We start from the raw sequence: 24620 nt of genomic DNA, 5'->3' as shown, positions 1-24620 counted from the left end.
GTCTTCCACCATTTTAATGTAGTCATCTGGGTGGGACTTAATTGGCTCATCCCTCCTAGTGACCCTTTTGGAGTTATGTCCAACCGGGTCATCAGGGGGGATCAGCCAATCGGGAAGAAGAACATGGACTACTTCAAAATGGAGATAGCCTCAATGGCGCTGCCCATGTTGTCACAGACGCTATAATGGGACAGATACAAAGATGAGTCCTATATCTATCTCTATGGAAATAACTGCTCAATGTAATTTGCAGATCAGTCAGTCAAAATGTACCCATGATACAACACGGTTTTGACGCGGTTGAACACGGGTTGAACACGGCCATTAGGTGGGAAGGCCACTGTTTGCAATGGGACATATGTTTTATCGACGAATCTATTGTTTAGTCGTGTTATTGATATAGTAATGAAGCTGTCATGTCAATGCAACCTTTAATATTATAAATTCCTGGGCATGCGTTTCGTGTTTTTTTTGTTTTTTACAGACGATGGATGATCAGTTTCTAATGTAGTCATTGCTAGGTAGGTAACGAGCACATCAGGTGCCCAGTAACTATAGCTAGCATAGCTTCTGAATGCTAATATTCCAAATGTTCGTGGTCGTCGTCTAGCTACGTATTTTGCCCAAAATTAACGGTAGCCAATGTTTACAATCTCGCTCGAGCCTTGTTTTGTGCGTTATTTGGCAACACGAGAAGGTTGTCATTTTATCGTCGCTATTGCATGGACATCATGATGCGCGCAACTTGCGCACAATGTTTATATTGGTGAATTCTCGTGATATTCTATGATTTGATTAGTTTATTCGCGTTAATACCAACCACTCATCCTCGAATGTCTATGGAGGGGGACGAGGGAAACCGCGACCAATCGTCACGGGAAGAGTGGACACTCCTGTTTTGGACCACTCTCGCTGTCGTAGTGCCCGTGATCATTACTTTGTGGTGCAGTGTCCAACGCTCCAAACGGAAAATACACATGAAAGACTTCTTCCGCAAGAGCAAGCACGGTTGGCACTGCACGGACCTGTTCAACAAGCCCACCTATTGCTGTGTATGCCAACAACACATTCTACAAGGGGCGTTCTGCGACTGCTGCGGAGTGTGCGCCGACGAGACATGCCTGCGTCGCGCCGACCGGAGCCTTGTTTGCAAAGAGATTATGGCTCCGTCCCAAACGGATGGGACACTAGAGCACCGCTGGGTCCGGGGAAACGTCCCTCTCTGCAGTGTCTGTGCGGTCTGCAAGGAGCAATGTGGGAACCAACCGAAGCTGTGTGACTTTAGGTAATATTATTTTGCTTCTAGGCTGTCATTTGTGTGTGAGTTTTTGTCTGCCACATTAATCAGAGTGAAGCCCAGCGGGATGCAAAGGCGTTAGCTTTTATGTGTATGGTTCTGGCACGAAAGATGGAGAGGGTGCTATTTGTCATTTTTCAATCATGGGGGAAGCTGAAGTTGCTTTATTTGCAAATTGACTGGAATTAATATCATGTCCTTTTCTTTTCGTGTACAATTCTTAACCAGCTCGCTGTCCATCTTTTGCCTTGACATTACAGTGAGCTCCGAATAAATTGTGGCTGATGGGTGTGTGTTTGTCCCTTGGCAGGTGTGTGTGGTGTCAGACCACGGTGCACGACGACTGCAAGCCCAGCCTGTCGGACGAGGAGCGCTGTGAGCTGGGCGAGTTCCGCAGCCTCATCATCCCCCCTCACTACCTCCACCACGTCAACAAGCTCCGCCGCAGGCACCCCGATGAGTACAGCAAGGTCATAGGTCACACCCAGGGAGGGGTCAGTGTCTGGGGTTAGGGTGTCCCAAATGGTGGATCGGAACCGACTGTTTGGTTGCATTACTAGCAACTACCAGTCCCTCTTGAGTCAGGTTAGAAGACTGGGGTGTGGCTTGAAACAGGTTTCGTTTACTTTAATTTTAACTGTGTGTGTGTGTGTCTAGCTGGCATCTGCCTGCGGGAGCAGCTGGACTCCAGTGCTGGTCCTGGCTAACACTCGCAGTGGGAACAACATGGGGGAGGCTCTGCTTGGAGAGTTCCGCACCATCCTCAACCCTGTCCAGGTCAGTCAGTCCTCTGTGTAGCATATTATGGAATTAATAAGATGTCTGTGTCAAATTGAACTGGCGCACAATAGGCACTCTTTCGAGTTAAAGTGATTGTGGAGGTGGCACAGTGATGGGATGCATAAACATCTCCCTCCCCTCCAATCCACTGTTTCCCTTTTCTGTCTGCTATCCTCTCCTTATCTCCTTACCTCTCTCCTTTTCTCTTTCTTCTCCTTTCCTCTTCTCTTCTCCTCTCCTTTCCTCTTCTCCTCTTTTCCTCTCTCCTCTTCTCCTCTCCTTTCTTCTCCTCTCCTCCTCTCTCAGGTGTTTGACCTGTCGGAGCTGCCTCCCTCTAAGGCCCTGCAGCTGTGCACCCTGCTGCCGCCGGGCAGTGTGAGGGTGCTGGTGTGTGGGGGGGACGGAACCGTGGGCTGGGTGCTGGATGCCATCGACACCATGAAGCTCAAGGTAAAGGACTGTGTGTTTTTACATGTGCAACATGACAATGGGCAGGTGCAAATGAGTCGTGCAGCTCTATGCCAAGAGACTGTTGTAACTGAAGTTGCAACTAACGTTGCTGTAACTACTGTTGTTGTTGGTTATTATTATTGAATAAGACGTCTGTAGATGGCGTGCATGTTCCATCGGAATCGCATTCGCATCTAATCACTATAGATATTTTCCGATAGCTCAAACGGTTGGCACGTTGTCAAGGAGGGCGGTCACGTGTGTTTGTGAGCAGAGGATCACTGGTTTGAGCCCGGTGTAGGGCTGTGGAGGAAGATCTAATGTTAGCAGCACACTGACGTCTGTTTCACGTGCGTGTGTGTATTGGTCTCCAGGGCCAAGATCAGTTCATCCCCAGGGTGATGATCCTGCCCCTAGGTACGGGGAACGACCTGTCCAACTCCCTGGGCTGGGGGTCGGGCTACGCCGGGGAGATCCCTGTGGAGCAGGTGCTCCGGAACGTCCTCGAAGCAGAGGTGGTCAAGATGGACAGGTCAGTGGAGAGCCAGAGGAAGTTGTGTAGCCTCCTGTGCTAATGCTACGTAACCCAAGTAATGTAGCCTGCTGTGCTAATGCTACAAAGCTCAAGTCATGTAGCCTCCTGTGCTAATGCTATGAAGCTCAAGTAACGGCTTATAATACTACAAAATCCAAGTCCTGTAGCCTTCTGTGCTAATGCTACAAAGCGCATGTAACTTAGCCTTCTGTGCTAATGCTACAAAGCGCATGTAACGTAGCCTTCTGTGCTAATGCTGCGACGCTCAATATCCCTAGTTCTATTTGTGTTGTAACATGGTTGTAAATTAACCAGTATGATCTTCATTGTCCTAACAGGTGGAAAGTTCAGGTAGCCTCAAAGGGGCTCTACTTTCGTAAGCCAAAGGTGAGTTGCATTTCACCCTCTCTAGCTAGCCTCTTTTGATCTTGTCCATTTGCCCTGCATTTTGATATAATTCAGCAACACATACTATATTCAGTGTGTGGCCCATACAGGAATCACACCTATAACTCTGGTGTTTCTACTGCCAGAACCATGGTCCAACCAAGTGATCCATTGCAATCATGGGGCTGTTCCAGAAAGCTGTATCAATTAGCAAGCCAGCTAACTGTCCGAAATTGCTTGAAATAACTTATTTTTAAGAAAAAGGACTTAAAATTGACAAGGTATAATTGGTTGTTTATCAACGTTAGCTGGTTAACTTAATCATCCTGCTTACTGGAATAGCCTACGTGATTGGTTATTCACTGTTTATACCCTTGATTTGATCAGTAAAGGACCTCCTAACTCGTGTGTCCTATTCTCATCAGGTCCTGTCCATGAATAACTATTTCTCAGTGGGCCCGGATGCCCTGATGGCGCTCAACTTCCACACCCACCGTGAGAAGACCCCCTCCTTCTTCTCCAGCCGCATCATCAACAAGGTCAGTCGGCCAAAGACGCATCTGTAAATATGAACAAACATGTGCACGCTACTTCACGTGGTTGAATTTACATACAGTATGAGAGGAAATATACAGGGTGGTTGCTTGAGTGTCATGGTCGACACATCAATTTGGAAAGAATTCTTTAATGCTACTTTTCTCTCTTAGTCAAATACATTTGGAAATGCTTTTACTTACTGAATATTAGTTATGTGGTTGGTTGTTCTGTAAATAGCTGATTCAGAATAGTCTAGGAGTGGTTATTTGGGCGAAAATGTAAAAAAAAATATTTGAATTCATTCAAACGTGACCTGCTTTTGATAACGCGTGTCCTATTGCTTTCCCCTTTATACTGGTCAAACTGTTGCCTTTCCTTCTAGGCTGTATATTTTATGTATGGCACCAAAGATTGCTTAGTTCAAGAATGCAAAGACCTGGATAAGAGGATTGAGGTAAGGCATGCAAGGAGACACACACGCAGACAACACACACACAGGCACACACATTGTGGCCTCAGGGAACGACTCTCATGTCTGTTGTGCACTCTTTCACCTCTATGCCTCTGGAAGAATTGAATAGAATGTTCCGTTGCCTTGGTAAATGTCACAAACTTAAAATGAACTCAAGCATTCTTTGTGCGTTGTATAATCCTTGGATGCCTCCTTGAACTAGCTGATACTCATATCATTTAATAATATTGTGTGCTTGTTTGTGTGTGCGTGCCCGTGTGTGTTTGTGTGTGCGTGCCGTGTGTATTTGTGCGTGCCCTTTTGTGTGTGGTTGCCCGTGTGTGTTTGTGCGTGCGTGCCTGTGTGTGTGTTCGTGCGTGCGTGCCCGTGTGTGTGCTCCCACAGTTGGAGCTGGATGGAGAGAGGGTGGCCTTGCCCAGTCTGGAGGGCATCATCGTGTGTAACATCGGCTACTGGGGCGGAGGCTGTCGTCTGTGGGAGGGCATGGGGGACGAGCCCTACCCCCCTACGCGGTGAGCACCACTGGCTCACACAGGACTTTAGACAATACAGAAATGGAGACAATAAAAGCTTCATAAGCCCTAACATCAGACTAAGTCCATTGAAAAGTTGCCTGTGTATTATCACTGAAAGCATAACTAAAGATCACTGTCCTCTTTTGTGACGTCTTCATGAACTCTACATTAGGCCTTTTTAGAGATGCTTCAGAAGTCATTGATAAGCTAATGTCATGCGCTCTAAAGGGGGATTTGTGAAGCATATATCTAGGCCTTATGAAGCCTTATGAATGCTCTATAAAGCTTTTCTAGGTTGCTTTCTAAGTGTTTTTCTCCTGTCCTCTCTCCCAGGCTGGATGACGGCCTGCTGGAGGTGGTGGGTGTGTATGGCTCCTTCCACTGTGCTCAGATCCAAGTCAAGATGGCCAACCCGGTGCGGCTGGGTCAGGCCCACACAGTCAGGGTGAGGTTACGGCACCATCACCACCACTTGCTGTTTTATCTCCACAGTGTGAGAGGACAGCAGTGGTGTACTGGACACATTTGTGTATTCTGTGTGTCCATCCTGGTTCTGTCATTTGGACCGTAGCTGGATAGATACAGTACCAGTTTGAATGGCCATCTTTTGTAAGTAATGGAGTCATTTGCTAGTTTTGTCTTTGAACGTGGTTGGTTCATGTACAGTGAATGTCAATGTACTGAAAATATGCTTTTACTGTGCTCATCACTGTTCAGCTCTTCCAAAGTAAAAAAATAAATAAAAAATGAACCTTCCCTCCACCTCTCACCTCTTCTTTCCTTTTCTCCGCCCATCTCTCTTACCACCTCTCCCTTCCTATCTCTCTGTAGCTGGTGCTGAAGACGTCCCGGATGCCCATGCAGGTGGACGGGGAGCCGTGGGCCCAGGGCCCGTGCACCATCACCATCACCCACAAGACCCAGGCCTTCATGCTCTACCACAGTGCCGAGCAGACGGACGACGACGACGAATCCAGCACCTCCGAGGCTGAGAGCTCCGCCCCCCATGACTCTCCCAAGCCAGCAGGTCCCGCCTCTGCTCGTGCCTGAGCCCCCAAGTTCCACCTCTTCAATGTTTCATCCATACCCCTCCTTTGTCCGTTGTAGTAAATGCTGATGACATAATACCACGCTTGCACACTCCCCAGATGATATAAGTGAGAGCTCAGGCATATTCCCGCCTCTGGGTAAAGGAGGGAGATGTTTCAGTGGAGGATGGTATATTTGCACTGATCCCTTGTTCCATAGTTATAATAGTTCTAACAGTTTGGCAGTGTTTCCCAACATGGACCCCGTGTGTCCCTGACTCAGGAGCAAGCATTGACCTCGACACTTGTACTCCTATGATAGAATATATATTTATATTTGTAAGTCAATCACTGGACGTTTGTTTCGTTAACTCTATTTCATGATGATGCACTGTTAATGCCATGTTGGCCAAATCACCTATTCCATGTGCTGTATTGCGCAGACACTAGTTAGTGGTTACTAAGTCTTAAGAAAATGTTACTTGACTATATTTCTTAAAATGAGTTTATTAGGACTCCTAGTTAACCATTCCTAGTGAACTAGCCGTTGCTTATGATTTATTCACAGGTTTTATCATTTTGACAAAATGTCTACCAATGTCTGTTAACGTACTCCTACTTTTTTTTGCAATATTTTGTCCTTTTCTTAGTTAGACCTCTTTGTGTTGGGCACGTCTTGTTGCACTGTAGGAATTACTCCATAGGATATAGTTAGAATTGTACCATCCCTCAACCGAGTTGCAACTGCTCAAAGTATTCATAGGTATAGTTATTTTGTTTATGTTGTCCACGATGGAAAGATTGTTTATTTCAAACACTTTTTAATGTCTTCATGCTGCTTAGCACTAGACAAACCGCAAGGTGACTCCCTATGTCTGTCCCATAGAAATAGATGAGCATCTAGCCATTCTATTTCTATGGTGTGTCGACTGTCAATGTTTATTACCACTGAATGTTTTAATGATCTGTGATTGAGGCTTTTCTGAATCTCTGTCACCTTTTTTGTCATTTTAGTGAGGTCAAGGGTCAAAGTTGAGGTAATATCAGGTTTGTTACAGCCATAATATGAAATTATAGGTGGTGTTCCAGGTCGACTGTTATGCTGAAATGCTGCGCACCTGGTTCCTAAGCACTTCTGCAGGTCCCTAAGCTCGTGGAACCAGTCTGATCACTTTGTTCGCCATTTTATTTCAAATCACGTGCAGTAGAACAGAATGGTTAACAGCAATCCGATTGGTTCCACCAGGTTACAAGGTCCCCCCTGTCCATATAAGCTTATTCAGTGTGAGCTATAAAGAAAACTGATCCTAGATCAGCACTCCTAATCATCTGTGCAGCGTGACTGCAAAAAATATGACCTGGAACGTCTCCTAGAAGTCTCGGTGCTTAAGAGATTTAGCCAGAGCCAACCAGTGGCATCAACTGTATAATGGGAGGATTGTCAATGTTAATCTAAAGCTTCGGAGGTCCATAATTATCAATATAATGCCAATGCTTGTGGTATACAAGTGCTTACATTCCCTTTGTGTGTTAAGCCGTTGGGTAATCGTCTCGTTGCTTGAGGACACCCATTTTGTGTATCTGCGCTTCTACTGTATGTTTACAGCAAACCTGAATGTTCTAGAAACAGATCTGAGCATCTTAACTGTGGACAGAAATGTTATTTCAAACAGTATAGGTCAACTCTTACCCTATGAGGTCCGGAGCCTGCTGGTTTTCTGTTCAACCTGATAATGATTTGCACACACCTGGTGTCCCAGGTCTAAATCAATCCCTGATTAGAGGGGAACAATGACAAAATGCAGTGGAACTTGCTTCGAGGTCCAGAGTTGAGTTTAATGGGTATAGAGCCCCACACTGGAGGTGTCATAATATCCATAAAACCTAGCGGTCAAACAGGGAAATGGTTCCAATTGTTTTTCCACCATTCATATTTCCTGCTTAAAAAACATTTAAGGGCTGTGTTTCCTGTAGGCTAACCCTGGCGTGACGTTTTGATAATCATGTGAATATCTCGGACAAGGTGACTTATCAACATATTCAGCTCCATTTACTCTTAGATTTGAAAATGCTAATTAGCATCAAAGTAGAAATGCAAAACTACAAATCCCTGTAAGCTCCTGCACGTCATCTCTAGCTGACACCTTTGCTAACAGGTATTGTGTCAATTTAAAATGTGCACAAAACCGTTCACAGAACTGTCCATTTAAAAATATTCTGCCAATTTCCTCATTACTACATTTAACAAACATTAGATACATGAATCCAGAGATCCTTACCTTCAATTCTCGTCCAGATTGGCATTTGTAGTTCTTTATGATAGCCACATGAACAGCTAATTAACATTTCATTTTTGGTGGGGTAAATACAGGCAAATATATTTATAAAGGTCACCTTTTCCTAGAGAGATTTGCCTGGTTATCAAAACATCACGCCAGGGTAAGCCTACACGAAACAGTCCTTATTTGAAGTGTTTCTAAAATCCCCCATGGGATGTGACTGCTAGGTTTTATGGGTCATACTGTGGTACTCTATAGGCTGTGAGGTTTTTTAGAAATGTAATTGCATTGCTGGAGAAATGGCCTACTTTCATTCCACGTGTTTTGGAAAATGAGGTTTGTCGAAGAGCTTGTATTGTATGCCACCGAATGTTCTCAATTAGATTGTCTTCAGATATTGAATGGTAATGGATAGTCTTGGTAGTTTATGTACATGTCATTATGTCTACACTTAACAATGGAAGGAGACCCGTGATAGTCTATTGCTGATACATTTTCCTGTAAAGATTTGAGTAAAACTTACAGCGTACCATGAGGAACAGTATATTTGGGGATATATTTAGCTACACATTTCGTTTTTGCAGTCAAACCACTGTACATAAATGCACATGATTGCTATGGGAAGTGTCAAAGAAATGAGTTAGTTATAACAGCACTTTACTGGCGTAATAGAACAGAACGCATGACTCCATTTTGTCTCCATCTAATGGTATGAAACTTGCCCTCTGCTTTGTGGCCATTTAAAAAGAAAAGATGGATCGAGAGATGGATAAATTACTTTTATTGTATAGCAAACAATGAATCACTTTGGAAGCAATTAAAAACAGAGAAACATTTAAGCGACAAAGATGAAAACCATCTTTACTGAATTTGCTACTACAGATGTTGAAACGGATCATTTCACTGAATGTAATAAGCAATGTAAATTAGAATTTGGAAACACCAATAATAAATATTTTCATATGTATTATGAATGTCATTGTTTTCTAATACGTACATTATTTCATTGTCAGTTTGGAAGTATATAATAGGAAAAGCAATATCAGGGCTTTTCCTTCCCGTGCACTTAGTCTACTCCTGAGCAGTTTGAAGTAATATAATCACCAAATGCAGTATATATGTGTCTAGATATGTGGAGCAAATAAGCCATAAACACCACACTCATTAGTAACTATATGTATTTGTATGTGATACATTTTTGGAGGAATACATTAGCACAAATGGCTTATAATAGTAGATCATGAGGGGACATTATCAAGTTGTCTTTTAACAAGATTAAACCCCTTATACGCAAATAGAATCAATACCTTACCCTTTGAAACACAACCAACAATTTCTAATATCTTTTTCAGTTGAACACAAGACCCAATCAAACTGAAAGTCAGTAAACCAAACCAACACGATGTACACCATCAGCACATTAATTAAGAACCGAGCTTATGAGACGGAAGGAATGGACAGAGAGGATAACATGCTAACACACAAGGACCATGACTATGGCCCTCTGATCTTTGCTCTTTATCTGGTGTTGTGTACGCGAGTCGTTCGGACTTTGTCCAAACCTTTGGGGATCTCTTAAACAGCCAGTGGCAATAATGGCTTAAATCCAGCAAATGAATTAATCTTTTCCTTAAAATATCAGCTTGCCTTCATTCCACTAACAGTAGAAATCACTTAAATCAGGAAAACTAGTGTTTCTATAGAGGGAGAAGGCAATGACACCAACTATTCATTTGGCACGGGGCTTTGCAAAGCAAAACGAATCCATCACATGCTATTCTCAACTTGCTCTCCGATCATAGCGATGGCTGTATATCCATAAACGGAAGTTCCAATCCACAATATCAGAGACATGAATTATGAGAAGCATGCACCCACATCACAGACAATGGTGACACCCACAGATGTCCAAACTAACACCAACAGACCATCACTGTGCTACAGATATGTACCCTTCTAGGACATGAGAAGGCCCTAGCTATGGGCTATAGCTAAATTGGCTATAACTTGGGCCCAGAGTTTTTCCTTTGTCTGGTCACATAGACAGGAAAACCCCCAGCCCTAAATCATCCCTATTTACAAAACCCAGAGTTGGAAAAACTCCTGTTCACAGGGTCTAAATGACCTCTGCTTGTTCTTATGGGCCAGGCTGGGTCTATCTAGCCTGGTTGCCAGATCAACCAAATCCCCTGCCCTGTTCACTGTAATTCTAAACCAAATGCAGATCTGGCAACCAGGCTAGGTTCTATCAAGCCTGTAGTAGCAGTGTCCTAGTAGCAGTGTCAGGAAGCGCTTTCAGCACATCCTCACACTGCACCATGCGGAAACCCCCTTCACTTACAGGCTCTATGTGAGACACTAACGAAATGTGTTAGATCAAGAAAAAAAGTGAACGATACCCACTTTTCCTTTGGGGGTATCAAGAATAATGTGGATGCTTTTCTGTTCGATTCATTAATGGTGGTGTTATTGGATATGACATTCCGTAATGCGGAATGCCTGACACCAGCAAAAGCCACCCACTCTCTTGCATAGGTGCCAGTACATAGACTTCTGAACGTTGTGGTGCTGTTCATATACAGCAGATAACATACATGTTTATTCATGTTGTTTTGTGTACATTACATGTGATTACTGTGTACTGCCAAGACCCACGCCAAGAGATCATAAGCTCTGATAAAAACAGGCTGTAAACAGCTACCGACAGACCACTTAAATGTATCTGTAAATAAACTGGATGATCAAGACATTTAGCCAGGACTACAGAACAGGAGAAAGAACTCATTCGCCTGGTTCAAATACCACTTAGTAGTCGTGTTTGCCTATAACACGTAACCATTTGCGAATCAGACATGAATGATCACAATGTCAGATAATTCCTTCTATCCAGCCAATGGAACTCGCTATGTCAGAGTAACCATTAAGGAATAAATCAACTTAAAATCCTTTACGGCATGCTGCTGACATCACAACAGCGGTAAAACAAAAGGTAGTAAGGATGTCATCGTGCTTTTGACAATACAATAATATTGTATAATCATTTGTAATGTTCCTTTACCTGTATGCAAGTGCTTAGTTTTCATTAGTTGCTGATTAACAAATGCTGCCTGTTTAGAGGTTGCTGTAGTTACAAGAGACCAAAGTCCAAAATGATATGACCTATACTGCATTATTACTATAGTCAGTGACTACAACCAAATAATAACCTTTAAGGTACATTTCCAATATAAGTTCCCAATATCAGTATGATTAAGTAATTTATTGACCCAGATGCTGTATATTCTAATTATTTGCGAGGGAGAAGAATGTGTGTGTGGTGTGTGTGTGTCGTGTTAACTTCTTAAGACTGCAGCTTGCACAGGCTAACAGACGAGCCGCTGGAGAAGAGCCAGAACGCCGGGTACACTGCCTCGGCGAACTGGAACACAAACGTATGGAAAGGGTATGCCCGTTCCTGTATGTTATAGAACGTGGCCGTTCCCTCTTCGCAATCCAGCAGCACGCCGACGCGGGTCGGATTCGGGTTCTGCAGTACAGTCTCACTGCTGGCGTGCCAGGCCGACAGCTTGACGTTGAACCACTCCACGCACCAGGACTGGGTGTTACGCCCCAGCCGGCTAGCCGGACCCTTCCGGTCGATGCTGTTGTAGGCCAGGCCGATGCCGGTGAAGTTGTTGCTACTCATCTTGACCTCCCAGTAGTGGCGGCCGCGGGAGAAGCCCTTGGAAGTGAGCACCTGGCTGCAGACAGAGAAGCGGGCGGGGCAATCGGGGTAATGGGTGGGCTCGTCTGACACAGAGGCCACGGTCATGTTCTCTGTGAGGGAGATGCGCTTGTGGGCCGTTTTGGGGTCAAGGGTGAGAACCGTGCCATCTGGTGAGGGAGAGACAGGAGGTAAGATTCTCTCTCGCACGCAAACACACCCATTGCACACACTTTTCTAAAAGTTCCTTCAGAATGCAGTACTTGTTCTCAAGCTAGTGTTAGGAATACAGGTAGATAAGTGGTTAGACCACAGTCTATTTCCACTACAGACATCCCTCCACAGCTGGCAGCAGCTGCCAGGCCAGGTGTTAGGAGTACCAGCAGGGTTAAGGATTGTGTAATTGCTCACAGGTGCGAGTGATTGACTGGCAATTACTGTAAAAATCTTAGAAGCGGATCAAGAGTAGCATCCCAAGCCAATGGGGATTTCCTGCTGAGTGTTTGAATCTTTTTTGTTTGGTATGCCTTTTTGTATATTGTTATACTTGACATCATATGAACAACAACAACCAACATGAGCCGTCTCCCCTAGAGACATTTACAACACCCTGTTGACTTATGTTGAACGCACACTCAGAGGTTACAGACTTGCCAGAAGATTCCGATGGAGCAGTGTGGATAAAAGGTCAAATTTGGAGCACAGTGGCATATCCCATCCCTGCATCGAGGTACGTTTTCCATCCCACATCTCACGCCGGCTCCACGGTATCTTAATGTAACCATGATTGAGTTCCGACCCCAGTGCAGCTCAGTGTAAACAAGCGTAACGGTAGGGTCGGTATCTTCTGGCAAACTTATAGCCTATCCTAGCTTCCCTAGACTGAGCCAGAGTCGGTTTGCTGCGTGGTTTCGGTAAACACTTTTGTGAACTTACATTGTAGAAGGTCATTTCGTTTTGCTGCAGACGTGATACTTGGGGGAACACTTGGTTGTCCTGTAAGAGAAATACCATGACATTAGTTTAGTAGAGTGCATAGGTGACTTTGATAAACCAGAGGGGTATTCCAGAAAGCCGGATTAGGGAGTTGGCGAGATCTGTCAAAGTAGAATTTGAGCAAACTCCGGATTTACGGTTCCAGAAAGAGAGGTCGACCTATAGCCTGATCAACCATAGCAACGAATGCTCGGAAGCAAACCTGCTACCTAAGAGGTTAACTTGATCTTAGCCTGTCCTGGTGAATAAAGACGGGGCTTCTCCGCCAATCAGATTGTTGTCCGTCACTATGGCCTGTCCCTTTGCGGAAAACATAATTGACATCAGAGCCTTTGTAATGCACGGCAAACAACGAAGGGAACAAACTATTGGACCTCGACTAGATCCTTGAACTCATTCAGAAGGTTATTTTCTGGAACCTTTTCCGCACAATCAATATCTGGCCAACTTACTCAACCTGTACGTAGCCAATGTAATCCAACGTGGTTTCGCCTTAACTGATATAGGCCTACAAACTCTGCATTACTTAACCATTTTTTGGCCTCTGGAAGTTTCCTGTACAATGAGGGCGACGCTGAACGATTTGGCAAGGCAACTGTGCGTAGAGCCGTTTTTTAATGTCTTTGTTGCATTCCCTGCCCATCAAGCGGTCCATATAATCAAGGAGGTCTTTTACAGAATTGCAGGTACAGTAGGCTGCGCTGCTTTGCTAATCTCAAATGAATAAACCTAAGCAACATGACGAAAAATGATAAATAGCCTAATTCATCCGGCAGATTTCGCAATCATTGGTGTTACAACTTAACATAGAACACATTGTTGCCCATGTTGTCATGAAAAGCACTCAAATGATTCATCTTATATAGGCTATGGAATGGGCCTACCATTGCAATTGTGACGTAAGTAAATTGTAGTAGCCTATTGGTCCATAGCCGTGACACGACTATCACCAGCGTTGCAATAACAGTGCTCTATAAAGTGAAAGCATCATTACTAGTCACCCGTGTGTGTAAGCTAGGCCTATTAGATATTGGTATTGGGCCGCTTCACTTAAGCATTTACTCGGTCTGCAATTTTCTGCCAGGCACCCTCTCTGACTTCTGCAGCGGCGGCTGTATTACATTTTTGGTAAATATGTGAACATATTTGTTGTATGTTACAATAGTTTCTTGTTCTAAACTTGTGAAATATTGGGCTCTGTCTTTTTTGAATCCATAGCTGTAGTTTATTTCTGTCATCGACATGAGGCCCTTTTTGAATGTTGCGCGCCAGTTGTCGGATCAACCAATCTGCAATTCGCTTAGCGTAATTACTTAAACGAGAAGCAGACGTTCTGGAACCAAGAAATCACGTACTCCCTCATCTGGTTAAGAGAAGCGGGATATTTTCAGGGAAACCTAAATATGTAAAACCATCTTTCTGGAATCCCCCCCCCCCCCAGTTGCGACAAGTATCCAGAATTGCATTCAAATTTGTCATTGGTGGCTCACTTATAGAATTCAGCTGCTTGAGCAGAGGATATCATTTTAAGCAACATTTCCCCAGTGTATAGATATTTTTTTGCATGAACAACAGTTCTACCTGGGTCCTCCTTGTTCCTGGGTATGGGTTCTGCTGATTGTCCTCTGAGGTGGTCCCTTGGTGTGTTTGGAACAGGAGTGGCGAACTCTCTGGGAGCATTAGGTGGCTTTTGGGGATTTTCTGAGGGAAGACAAACAACTAATTTAGAATATCTTTTCATATCAAATGATTGCAGGCAGTACTTTTACACAATATTGTATGAGTCAGCTGCTGCCTAAAACATGTAGGTTAAAGGAATAGTTACTTTTTGACAATTTTTGGCAATTAAGCCCCTTTTTTTTTACTTACCCAGAGTCCGATAAACTCATTGATACCATATTAGTGTCTGCATGCAGTTTGAAGGAAGTTGAAGGTAGTTTCTGACGCGATTGCTAACAAGTAGTAGCACAATGTCTGGAAGTCTATGGGAGCATATAGCCAAAATTTGCTTATTTGACAAAATGTCAAAATATCCCTTTAAGCGCTCTCTCCAACTAAGGTTTGCGGAACAGACTGAACAGCCCTGTTAAACCGGATCATAAACAAAAAACATGTCATGCACAGCACACCTGTTATCTGAGCTTGGCAGTAATTGATGTAAACACACAGAAAAACACTGAAAAATCAGTTCTCACTGTCAGCCTTATGTTCTTTCCCTTCCTTGTGATCTCATTTCTTGTCTGACTCTGAAAGCGAGAAATGGTTGAGAAACTTGTAGGATAAAAAAGTAACTCTGGGTCATAGTTGACCCTTTAGAGGTGTAAATATAGTGGTATAATTGGCAGTAAGTCTTTATTGACAGTACAACAATGATCTGCCATCTGGTTTTTGAACCATTCACGTCACAGATGTTTCTGACTGAATAGAACGAGCTGTATTTGTCCTGTTTTTGCCTGGTCTGATAAGGAAATGGAGAGACCTAGTCGGTGCATCGTATTCTATGTTTGTTGAATGGTTCAATGTAGTGTCTTGGTAGAATGTACCTAGACACTAAAAAGGCCACAACAACCCATCTTGTAATAGCCTACTTCTCTCTCGGTTTGAATCTTGTGGAGGCTTCTTCCTCTGGTTTGCCCTGAGGGGGGCTCCTGGGCTGTGGGATCTAGGCATTCTCGGATGACCTTGTGGTGGCATGCCTCCTGAAACAAAAACCAGATGAAACTTTAGATAGTGTCACACTGTATCAAAGTAAATACAGTGCCCAAGGTCGTGATTAGGCTATGAGTGACCACCACAACGAGTCTATTACTTATTTCACAAACTATTGTGGCTGTACAATTTAGCCGGACAAAAGCCATACCTTTCTGGAAAGTTACAACCGCTACTGTATGCCAGCAAGAGTTATTATGTAGCTATTATAAAGAGAGGGCATAACGGCACTCACCCATTTCAAAGATGTTTGGCATCAGAGGAGGACCAAACCTCTGAGCTGTTGGGAAGAAATCACATTTTATTGGTAATGTACACATATTTAGCAGGTGTAGCGAGAGGCTTATGTTCCTAGCTCCAACAGTGCAGTAATAACAACACACCCAAATCTCAAAAATAATAAATTAATTAAGAAGTATTACAACGAGCAATGTCAGAGTGCGGAAAATAAATGTATACACTGCGTGTATAAAACATTAAGAACACCTTCCTTTGCCGTCAGAACAGCCTCAATTCGTCGGGGCATGGACTCTACAATAGGGATGGGCATATGACATTTTACTGTTCTAGTACTCACATAATTTGAGTGCTCTAATTTAAAAAATCTAGAATAAATGAAACACACGGAAAAATATGTGCATTTGTCTAAGCCAACAGCACGCAACCATGCATAACTTATCATAACCATTACAGATAAGTTCTAAATCGCTCGATTGCCATTCACTGAAACCATAATGAGCTATGTTAAGGCGTCAGTTAGTTCGGCTGGCGCCTAGCCAACCTTGGCTAGCCTAACCGAACGTGTGTGCTCGCATACTCTCCCGTAAGACCTTCGTTTGAAAATCGAGAGAAAAAAAAGCAGCAATAGTACCGTTTGTCCATTTTGAGACGCTGTAGCCAGTATACACTTCCTCAAAATAGTCAGTTAATCTAAAATACCGTCAAAATGAATGATGTTTGAGTTTTTGCCGACGATCTTAGTCACGCAATTTTACATCTGACTAAGATGTTTTGTGCAGTTTTTTTTTAAATGGAAAAACGTGCATGAAAGAGTTGTGTCTCCTTGAATGACAGACTTTATTGAAGAATCCCTATTGTTGACCAATCACTGACGAAGGGGCGTGACTTCGGCTCCGAACTTCGGCTTGCCTCCAGAACATTTTTGTGTGTGCCCGAACAGCCGAAAAAAAATCTCGCCAAAGTCCAAAACGTCACAATAACATGCACAAACTCTACCGAACTGTTTCGCCTGGGAAGCACGCAGACGCTTTTACATGCTCGGCTCTGGTGGTCACAGCTGCGCTTTGCAGTGGCAAAAGACGTAACGCGAGATGTCTGCTGCTGCTTGTCCAGCGCCGAGAACGTTTCTTTGTGCTTGATAAGCATGTGATTTGTTGTGGTTTCTGCTCGGTATCAGACACATTTTTTTTGCTTCAGTTGCACTTCTCCACTCGGATGAGAAATCAAACTGGCATTCTATCAACAGACAGCGCTCTGCTGTGTAGCCTCTTTGTTTCTCTCTGGTAAAATGCTAGATTAACTTCAAGCAAAACATTAGATTAGGAAATGTAGCTGGTTACATTCTTTCTATGATAAACATTAGTTTGAGCTCTCCAAACAACCTGTACACTACGAGAATGAGAACGCTATGCCTTATTAATACATTGAAGAAATGGAAATTACCATCACCAAACATTCTAGATTAATGGGGAAATGGCAATGTTTAACGGTAGCCTACATCTACTACTGTTGATACTTTTGATAATAGCAGGGATTTCATAATCTGTGACAAACAATTCACACCATGACAACAATGAATATGTATGAATTGGCGGGAGAGCGAGCACGGAGAAAGACGTGCCTGGCACTTTGTCTCACAGTATTTTATTTTTTAAATCTATGGTTAGAGATAGATTTTTGACATCCTGCCTGTCCCCACTCTACAAGGTGTCAAGCGTTCCACAGGGATGCTGGCCCATGTTGACGCCAATGCTTCCCACAGTTGTTTCAATTTGGCTGGATGTCCTTTGGGTGGTGGACCATTCTCGATACACATGGGAAACTGCTGCGTGTGAAAAACCCAGCAGCGTTGCAGTTCTTGACACTAAAATCGGTGCGCCTGGCACCTACTACCAAAGGCACATAAATATTTTGTCTTGCCCATTCACCCTCTGAATGGCACACATACACAATCCACACCTCAATTGTCTCAAGGCTTCAAAATCATTTTTTAAACATGTCTAATACCCCCATCTACACTGAATGAAGTGGATTTAACAAGTGGCATCAATAAGGGATCATAGCTTTCATCTGGATTTACCTGGTCAGTCTCATGGAAAAAACAGGTGTTCTTAATGGTTTGTACACTATGTATATGATGGTGTGTGCATACACATTATGAATAGAAATTGTATTTAAAGCCGTAGTTAAATACGATAGGCCTTGACTACAGTATATACACACATGAAGTGGGTAAAACAGTAAGTAAACATTATTAAAGTGACCAGTGTTCAATGACTATGTAAATAGGGCAGCAGACTCTAAGGTGCAGGGTTGAGTACTGGGTGGTAGCCGTCTAGTAACACTGACTAAAGTTCAGGGCAGGGTACTGGGCGGAGGCCGGCTAGTGGTGACTATTTCACTTAGGTATTCTAAGTATAATGCTTGGAATCTGGAAAGCAAACGCCTCACCACCAGATTGGTAACCAATTTGAGGGATGAGATGTTGGATTGTGAATTATTGTTTGATTGGACTCATTGTTTGATCCCTTATTGCTCTCCAATATAAAAATCACCATTGTTGAACATGTCCATGCAAGCTTCTGGAATTTAATTAAATATCACAAGGCATCATACAAATGATAAGCACGTTTCATACACTTGTATACACACACACCTGGTTGGAGTATCTGCAGTCTGACCTCTACAGGCTGTTTCAGTACATGTGTGAGATGCTCCCTCAGGACTGCAGAGTAGGCATGCCAGGCTGCCACGGCCTTAGAGTCCAAGTTGACCTTCGGGGTATAGGGGTCAAAGGCCACCGCTGCCGGCATGTCAACTGAGGCCTGTCCCAAAGGTAAAAACCAACAATAAGATATATTATAGTCAATATTATAATTTCAAGACCACTGAGCTAAGGTTAGCCCACTGAGCTAAGGTTAGCCCACTGAGCTAAGGCCGGGAGCTGACGCAAGTCTTCTGCTTTCAGGTAAGGTTGCTCATCAACTGAGTGAGAGCAGTTCACCGAAGCCACCTTCGCTACACTGGACTCACCTGTAGGAAAGCCATGGTCTGAGTCTGACTGAGCAGGCTGTTGACGCCATCTTTTGCTGCGCTAAGCTTCGCAATGTTCTGGTTGAACTTCTTTATGAGGTTCTGGAGTTTGGTCTGACCGCTCTCCTGCTCGCGGTCCACGGTGTTCAGAGCCTCACGCTCGTCACGGTCCAGCAGCGCCCGGATTTGGCGGTACTCGTCCTCCAGAGCTCTCTTCCTGCTGGCTGCAGAGTCCTGGAGGAGACGGACACACAGTATACGTGGAGTTCTCAAATGGATCTCACAGCATCTCACACCGCTCTTACAGTGACTGTTCGCTATTTACTTTTTCCAGGTGCTCAAAGCTTTCAAACTGCTTTATACGTTGATTACTTCCTAGTGAATACAGTAGTTAAGACATATTCTTGAGTCTCTGGTTTAAAAAGTGATAGCTCACCTTAAACTTGCTCTGCTGGTCACTCATCTGAGAGATGACCATCTGGTTCTTGTCCATCTTTCCTTCCAGCAGACTCAACTTGCCCCTCAAATCAGACTGAATGAGACATGAATGAATATCATCTTCCACCAAATAAAACATTTCTAACTCTTAAGATGGGTTCACTTTTGTTTTCTTTTAGGATTAGTGATTTGATCAATGACATCACGTCTGTAGCAAAATAGGGTAAACGGTCAGTAGTGAGGCTTAAACCAGTGACCTTACGCCTGTAGCCTAGCGGTTAAGAGTGTTGGGCCAGTAACCAAAAGGTGGTTTGAATCCCCGTGCCGGGAAAAGGTGGAAAAATCTGCCGTTCTCCCCTTGAGCAAGGCAGTTAACCCCTAACAACTGCTCCCCGGGTGCTGATGACATGGACGTCGATTAAGGCAGCCCCATTCACCGCTCCGATTCAGAGGGGTTGGGTTAAATGAGGAAGACACATTTCGGTTGAATACATTGTTGTGCAACTGACTAGGTATCCCAACAGAACAGTATGCTAGGTATTTCACCAGATGTATAAATGTGAAGCATCTGGTTAGTTTCCACTCACTACCAAATATTGTGATGAGGAAGCCCAGGGGCCGGCAGTGGTAGAAGGATTTTGGCCAACATTCAGTTATCCATTTCCAAAACTAGAATCTGTAACAGAGTGAACTGTGTTTTGTAGACTAACTTTTGCCAAAGTTTCTTAAAACCATGTGGTTTGGGAGTGGAAGGGCGAATTGAGTTATTCTACACACACTTCAGAGTAGGCGTTCCATAATAGAAATATGCAAATAGATGCTAGAACGAGCCAATAGGATCTCACTAGCTCGTGATTGTTCTGCCCACTATGATTAATTTGCTCCCATTGAAACGACAGGCTCTGGTTTATCCCCTTTCCCTTATAAAAAAAAGTCCAGACCTCTAGACAGTTGTAATGCACTACATGGGGGCAATGGGCTGGCACAACACTACTGTATGCCTGACCGTGGATGGGGTGTATTAAAATATATATTGTGAACTTACCTCTTGCAGTGCCCGTTGTTCATCAGGGTTGGAGAAGGTACAGCCTTTATGCACCTGCTGCAGACAGACACCACAGATACAGCGGCCATGTTGGACACAGTAGAACTCCATCAGCTTGTGGTGGTCGGGGCAGATACGGTCGCGCAGGTCGCCCAGAGGCTCGTTCAGCTGATGCGCGCCAAACACTGGGTTCTCATGATGAGGCCTCACGTGCTCAAGGCAGAACGACGCCATACAGGTGAGGCAGGTCTTGAATGCTTTGGCTTCCATACAGGTGTCGCACAAGATAGCCACCTCTTTGGGCTCCATCTTGACCGCATCCCACATGATTAAGTCGCCCGTCTCACTGGGGAGGTCGCTTTTATTCGACTTCATTTTGAACGTTTCCACAACAGTGCTGAGGACAGTGTTCTTCTTCAGCTCTGGTTTGGTGGTGAAGTGGGTCCGGCATTGTGGACAGCTGTAGTTGTCTTTCCAGGTTTCTAGGAGACACTCTTGGCAAAAGTTGTGTCCACATGGAATTGTCACCGGACAGTCGAAAGCACAGAGGCAGATGCTACAGCTCAGTTCGTCTTCGAGACTCATGAGGGAAAACAGATCCTCCGCCATGATGGAACTACAACTGTCTGCTGCTGTGTTGTCTGTGAGTATCCTGTTTAAACTACTATTCTGCCAACAGCAGAAATGATGTCACCGTTGTATGGAAACCTTCAAAATAAAAGCCCACATTTCAAAACATTGCAATGTTGATAACTCATTCTAAAGATATTAAATTGTAATCAATTGCCATTTACATGGTGCTTATATGCAAGGGTAAAAAAAAATCAGTGTAAAAAAAAATTAAGACTACTTGGTATAGCTATTGGTATGTTCACAATATTGGGGTAGTTCCACCAATTAGGGGCCTTTTGGAGTAGTGCAACTTTGTGGGGAAAAAATTATTTAGCTGAACTTTAACATGTCAAAATGCACATGTTACACTTTATTATTTTTTTAATTATCCCAATCCCTTAAACATTTTTTGGGGGTGACAAATAAAGTAGCAGGACTGCCCACAAATAAAGTAGCAGGACTGCCCACAAATAAAGTAGCAGGACTGCCCACAAATAAAGTAGAAGGACTGACCACAAATAAAGTAGCAGAGTTGACCACAAATAAAGTAGCAGGACTGACCACAAATAAAGTAGCAGGGTTGACCACAAATAAAGTAGCAGAGTTGACCACAAATAAAGTAGCAGGGTTGACCACAAATAAAGTAGCAGGACTGACCACAAATAAAGTAGCAGGACTGACCACAAATAAAGTAGCAGAGTTGACCACAAATAAAGTAGCAGGGTTGACCACAAATAAAGTAGCAGGGTTGACCACAAATAAAGTAGCAGAGTTGACCACAAATAAAGTAGCAGGGTTGACCACAAATAAAGTAGCAGGGTTGACCACAAATAAAGTAGCAGGGTTGACCACAAATAAAGTAGCAGGGTTGACCACAAATAAAGTAGCAGGGTTGACCACAAATAAAGTAGCAGGGTTGACCACAAATAAAGTAGCAGGGTTGACCACAAATAAAGTAGCAGGGTTGACCGTTGACCATACATAAAGTAGCAGGGTTGAACGTTGACCATAAATAAAGTAGCAGGGTTGACAATAAATAAAGTAGCAGGGTTGAACGTTGACCATACATAAAGTAGCAGGGTTGAACGTTGACCATACATAAAGTAGCAGGGTTGACAATAAATAAAGTAGGAGGGTTGATGTGTTATTCTCGACCTGCTCAGTTTCCCACCACAAAGCACCAGAAAATGGGCAAAAAGAGTAGAATCAGCTCACCTGCTTTTACACTGATTTGACTATTAGATGTCCAATTAAAACTTTTATAGGAATAGCTTCACCATATTAAAATGTGAGTTCAGTTAACGTAATAGTGTGACCTTTAAATCTTGGACAGATGTTTAATTTCTTAAATTAATCACAAATCACATTATTTATTTAATCTTCAGAAATTACTGTCAGTGTAACAGTATTGCTTCGGCCCCTCTCCAATCGCTCCATAAAAGCTGCGGCCCTTGCAAGGGAAATAACTACTTGCAAGGGAAATAACTACTTGCAAGGGAAATAACTACTTGCAAGGGAAATAACTACTTCCAAGGGAAATAACTACTTCAAGGTCTGAGGGCGTGACGTCACTGATTGAAACGCAACTAGCAAGCACGACTAACTATCTAGCCATTTCACACAGGTTGCAAAAACATAACTAGGGCTTTACAATGATTGTGAAAACTTGGGGAACATCGGCACAAATAGTTGTTTTTTCTCTATAAACCAGTATGTAATTCAGTGTATATAGGGTAGGCCGTCATTGTAAATGACTTGCCTAGTTAAATAAAGGTTAAATAAAAAAATTAAACATACATTTATTTTTTGCATTGTGACCAATGGAATGGGTGGAGTAAAAGGCCAGCAACACTCTGAATTAACATAACAGTATTTGTGTAAACTTTCAAATGAAATGCTGGTATAAATAATGAAATATAAAAGATAGGTTATTTTTCCAAGGTGGATACAATGCTTTGAAAAACAGTTGTACGTAACTACTGTTAAACAAAAGGATAGTCACAAAGCTTTCCATGCCCTTGCAAGGAGACTCTTATTTTGAAAGAAAATCCTGTCGCTAGTAGAACGGTATTCTAGTTTCAGTGCGTCACTCTGGCGAAACGAAACTTATTGGCAATTTTCGCTTCTGTGGTGTAGCTACGGAATATTTGAGTTTTTAAGATACTATCGTTGCGCGAAGTCATTATCTACTTTATTTTGATTCTAACCTTACCGTTTCCCCTTTTGGATAGAGAAATGATTACCAAAGATGTTGTGTTATTACATTATTTGCTTGAGTGAAGTGGCCAGCTGTATCTGTATTAGGCCTTCATGATTTTATTTATTTTTATAAAATGTTCCTGAACACGTATGATATTTTAAGTAAAGTAGCCAACGGAATCAAACTTACCAGGTTGTAAAGTGCACTGACAGCTGCCAAACGTATTCTACGTACGTCCCCTGACTTGTCCGAGTTCTGAGTAGCTGTCTGTGGATTCTTCTTCGGTGGGGTTTATCGGCAGTTGGCATCCAACATTATGGTGCATTACCGCCACCTACTGTACTGGAGTGTGGCCCAGTCTCTCTTAAAAAAAGACAACAAAAAATGTAGACTGTATATAATGACGTTCTACTTAGTATACTCTTTAAACTAATTTCCTGTATCCACTTCTCCCTTATACTGGATCTCAGCCTATTCCCCCCTCATACTGCCTACACTGTGACAATACAAGCTCCACTGTCTCTGTTTCCTGGAAATAATCACACTTTCCTGTTGGATGCTTTCCCATAAAGTCTTATTTAACTGGCTGTGTCCCACCCCTAATCTTGTAAAAATAGTCCCCTCTCTTCTGTCTCTTCCTGCCATCCTCCCCTTCCCGACTTTCCTCTGTACTTAGAATAAATGCCTGCCCTCAGTATCTCTATTCCACTGCTCCTGCCATCTCTGCACCACCACTGTCCATATCAGGCTTTTTGCCTCTGCCTTGCTCGTTTGAAACCAAAACATCAACATCCCCACTACTAAGTTCTTGATTAGCCAGTACATCAACTGCCTCGTTCCCCTTCACCCCCACATGGGCTGGGAGCCAAGGCAATCTTGTCTGTATACCCATCTGTCTGACCCTGCCTTGGGTTTGTTGTACAGCATAAAGCACATATTGTCTGCTATGTGAGCTAAAGGACTGCAGACTCAAACACTGCACATGAACCAGAGCAAATAACTACTGTCTGGCTTGACTTCCTCCACCCGCTGCAAGGCCAGTATGGCCATCAGCTCTGCCGTATGTACCGCCAGATGATCTGTAATACGTTTCCTGACTGCCACCCCACATTCCTGTACTACAAATGCTGACCCAGTACGTCCTGTCCTTGGATCTTTTAAACCATCTGTGTAAATGGCCACAATGCTGATACACAGTGTCCAGATGTCTATTAAACAAATCAGATGGATCAACACTCTCCTCATCTTTCTGTAGTCTCTCCATCACTTCTAGATCAACTACAAGAGGTGGGAGTAGCCAGGGTGGGTTCACAAGAATAGCTGCCGTTGGACTAAACTCCCTTCCATACAGTCCCATCTCACTC

General features: G+C 43.4%; 2 protein-coding genes across 3 annotated transcripts; one reads left to right on the top strand and one right to left on the bottom strand.

Moving 5' to 3' along the window:
• The first annotated feature begins 207 nt into the window (after positions 1–207).
• LOC120032588 (diacylglycerol kinase epsilon-like) lies at positions 208–9259 on the top strand. 2 transcript variants are annotated; one of them, XM_038978731.1, is made up of 11 exons: positions 208–1285; positions 1608–1767; positions 1955–2074; positions 2384–2527; positions 2902–3059; positions 3401–3449; positions 3875–3988; positions 4369–4440; positions 4843–4970; positions 5307–5582; positions 5805–5922. In XM_038978731.1, the coding sequence occupies exons 1-10, from the start codon at positions 834–836 to the stop codon at positions 5542–5544; spliced, it is 1635 nt and encodes a 544-aa protein (XP_038834659.1). In that variant the 5' UTR covers positions 208–833; the 3' UTR covers positions 5545–5582; positions 5805–5922. The 2 variants fall into 2 exon arrangements, with proteins under 2 accessions (XP_038834659.1, XP_038834658.1); XM_038978730.1 differs by having other exon boundaries at positions 209–1285; positions 5307–5418; positions 5805–9259.
• LOC120032587 (E3 ubiquitin/ISG15 ligase TRIM25-like) lies at positions 9041–23690 on the bottom strand. Its single transcript, XM_038978729.1, has 10 exons — positions 23446–23690; positions 20445–21152; positions 19398–19493; positions 18962–19195; positions 18585–18753; positions 15924–15968; positions 15568–15678; positions 14561–14680; positions 12920–12979; positions 9041–12153 (listed from the first exon to the last, which is right to left on the bottom strand). Exons 2-10 carry the CDS (start codon positions 21051–21053, stop codon positions 11621–11623), a joined length of 1977 nt encoding a protein of 658 aa, XP_038834657.1. The 5' UTR covers positions 21054–21152; positions 23446–23690; the 3' UTR covers positions 9041–11620.
• Between the last annotated feature and the right edge of the window lie 930 nt (positions 23691–24620).

This window comes from Salvelinus namaycush, chromosome 39, assembly GCF_016432855.1.
Source record: "Salvelinus namaycush isolate Seneca chromosome 39, SaNama_1.0, whole genome shotgun sequence".
NCBI classification, from domain to species: Eukaryota; Metazoa; Chordata; class Actinopteri; order Salmoniformes; family Salmonidae; genus Salvelinus; species Salvelinus namaycush.
Note: the sequence above shows the minus strand (reverse complement) of the source record. Positions and strands in the feature narration are given on the sequence as shown.

What these genes read in the sequence shown, in the direction of transcription:
- LOC120032588 (XM_038978730.1), top strand. Translation starts at nt 834, where the DNA reads ATGTCTATGGAGGGGGACGAGGGAAACCGCGACCAATCGTCACGGGAA. An exon ending in GAGCCCTACCCCCCTACGCG is followed by an intron (nt 4,971 to 5,306) that starts GTGAGCACCACT and finishes CCTCTCTCCCAG; the next exon opens with GCTGGATGACGGCCTGCTGG. An exon ending in GTCAGGCCCACACAGTCAGG is followed by an intron (nt 5,419 to 5,804) that starts GTGAGGTTACGG and finishes ATCTCTCTGTAG; the next exon opens with CTGGTGCTGAAGACGTCCCG.
- LOC120032587 (XM_038978729.1), bottom strand. Translation starts at nt 21,053, where the DNA reads ATGGCGGAGGATCTGTTTTCCCTCATGAGTCTCGAAGACGAACTGAGC. An exon ending in AACAACGGGCACTGCAAGAG is followed by an intron (nt 19,494 to 20,444) that starts GTAAGTTCACAA and finishes TGTCTCATTCAG; the next exon opens with TCTGATTTGAGGGGCAAGTT. An exon ending in ACCAGCAGAGCAAGTTTAAG is followed by an intron (nt 19,196 to 19,397) that starts GTGAGCTATCAC and finishes CGTCTCCTCCAG; the next exon opens with GACTCTGCAGCCAGCAGGAA.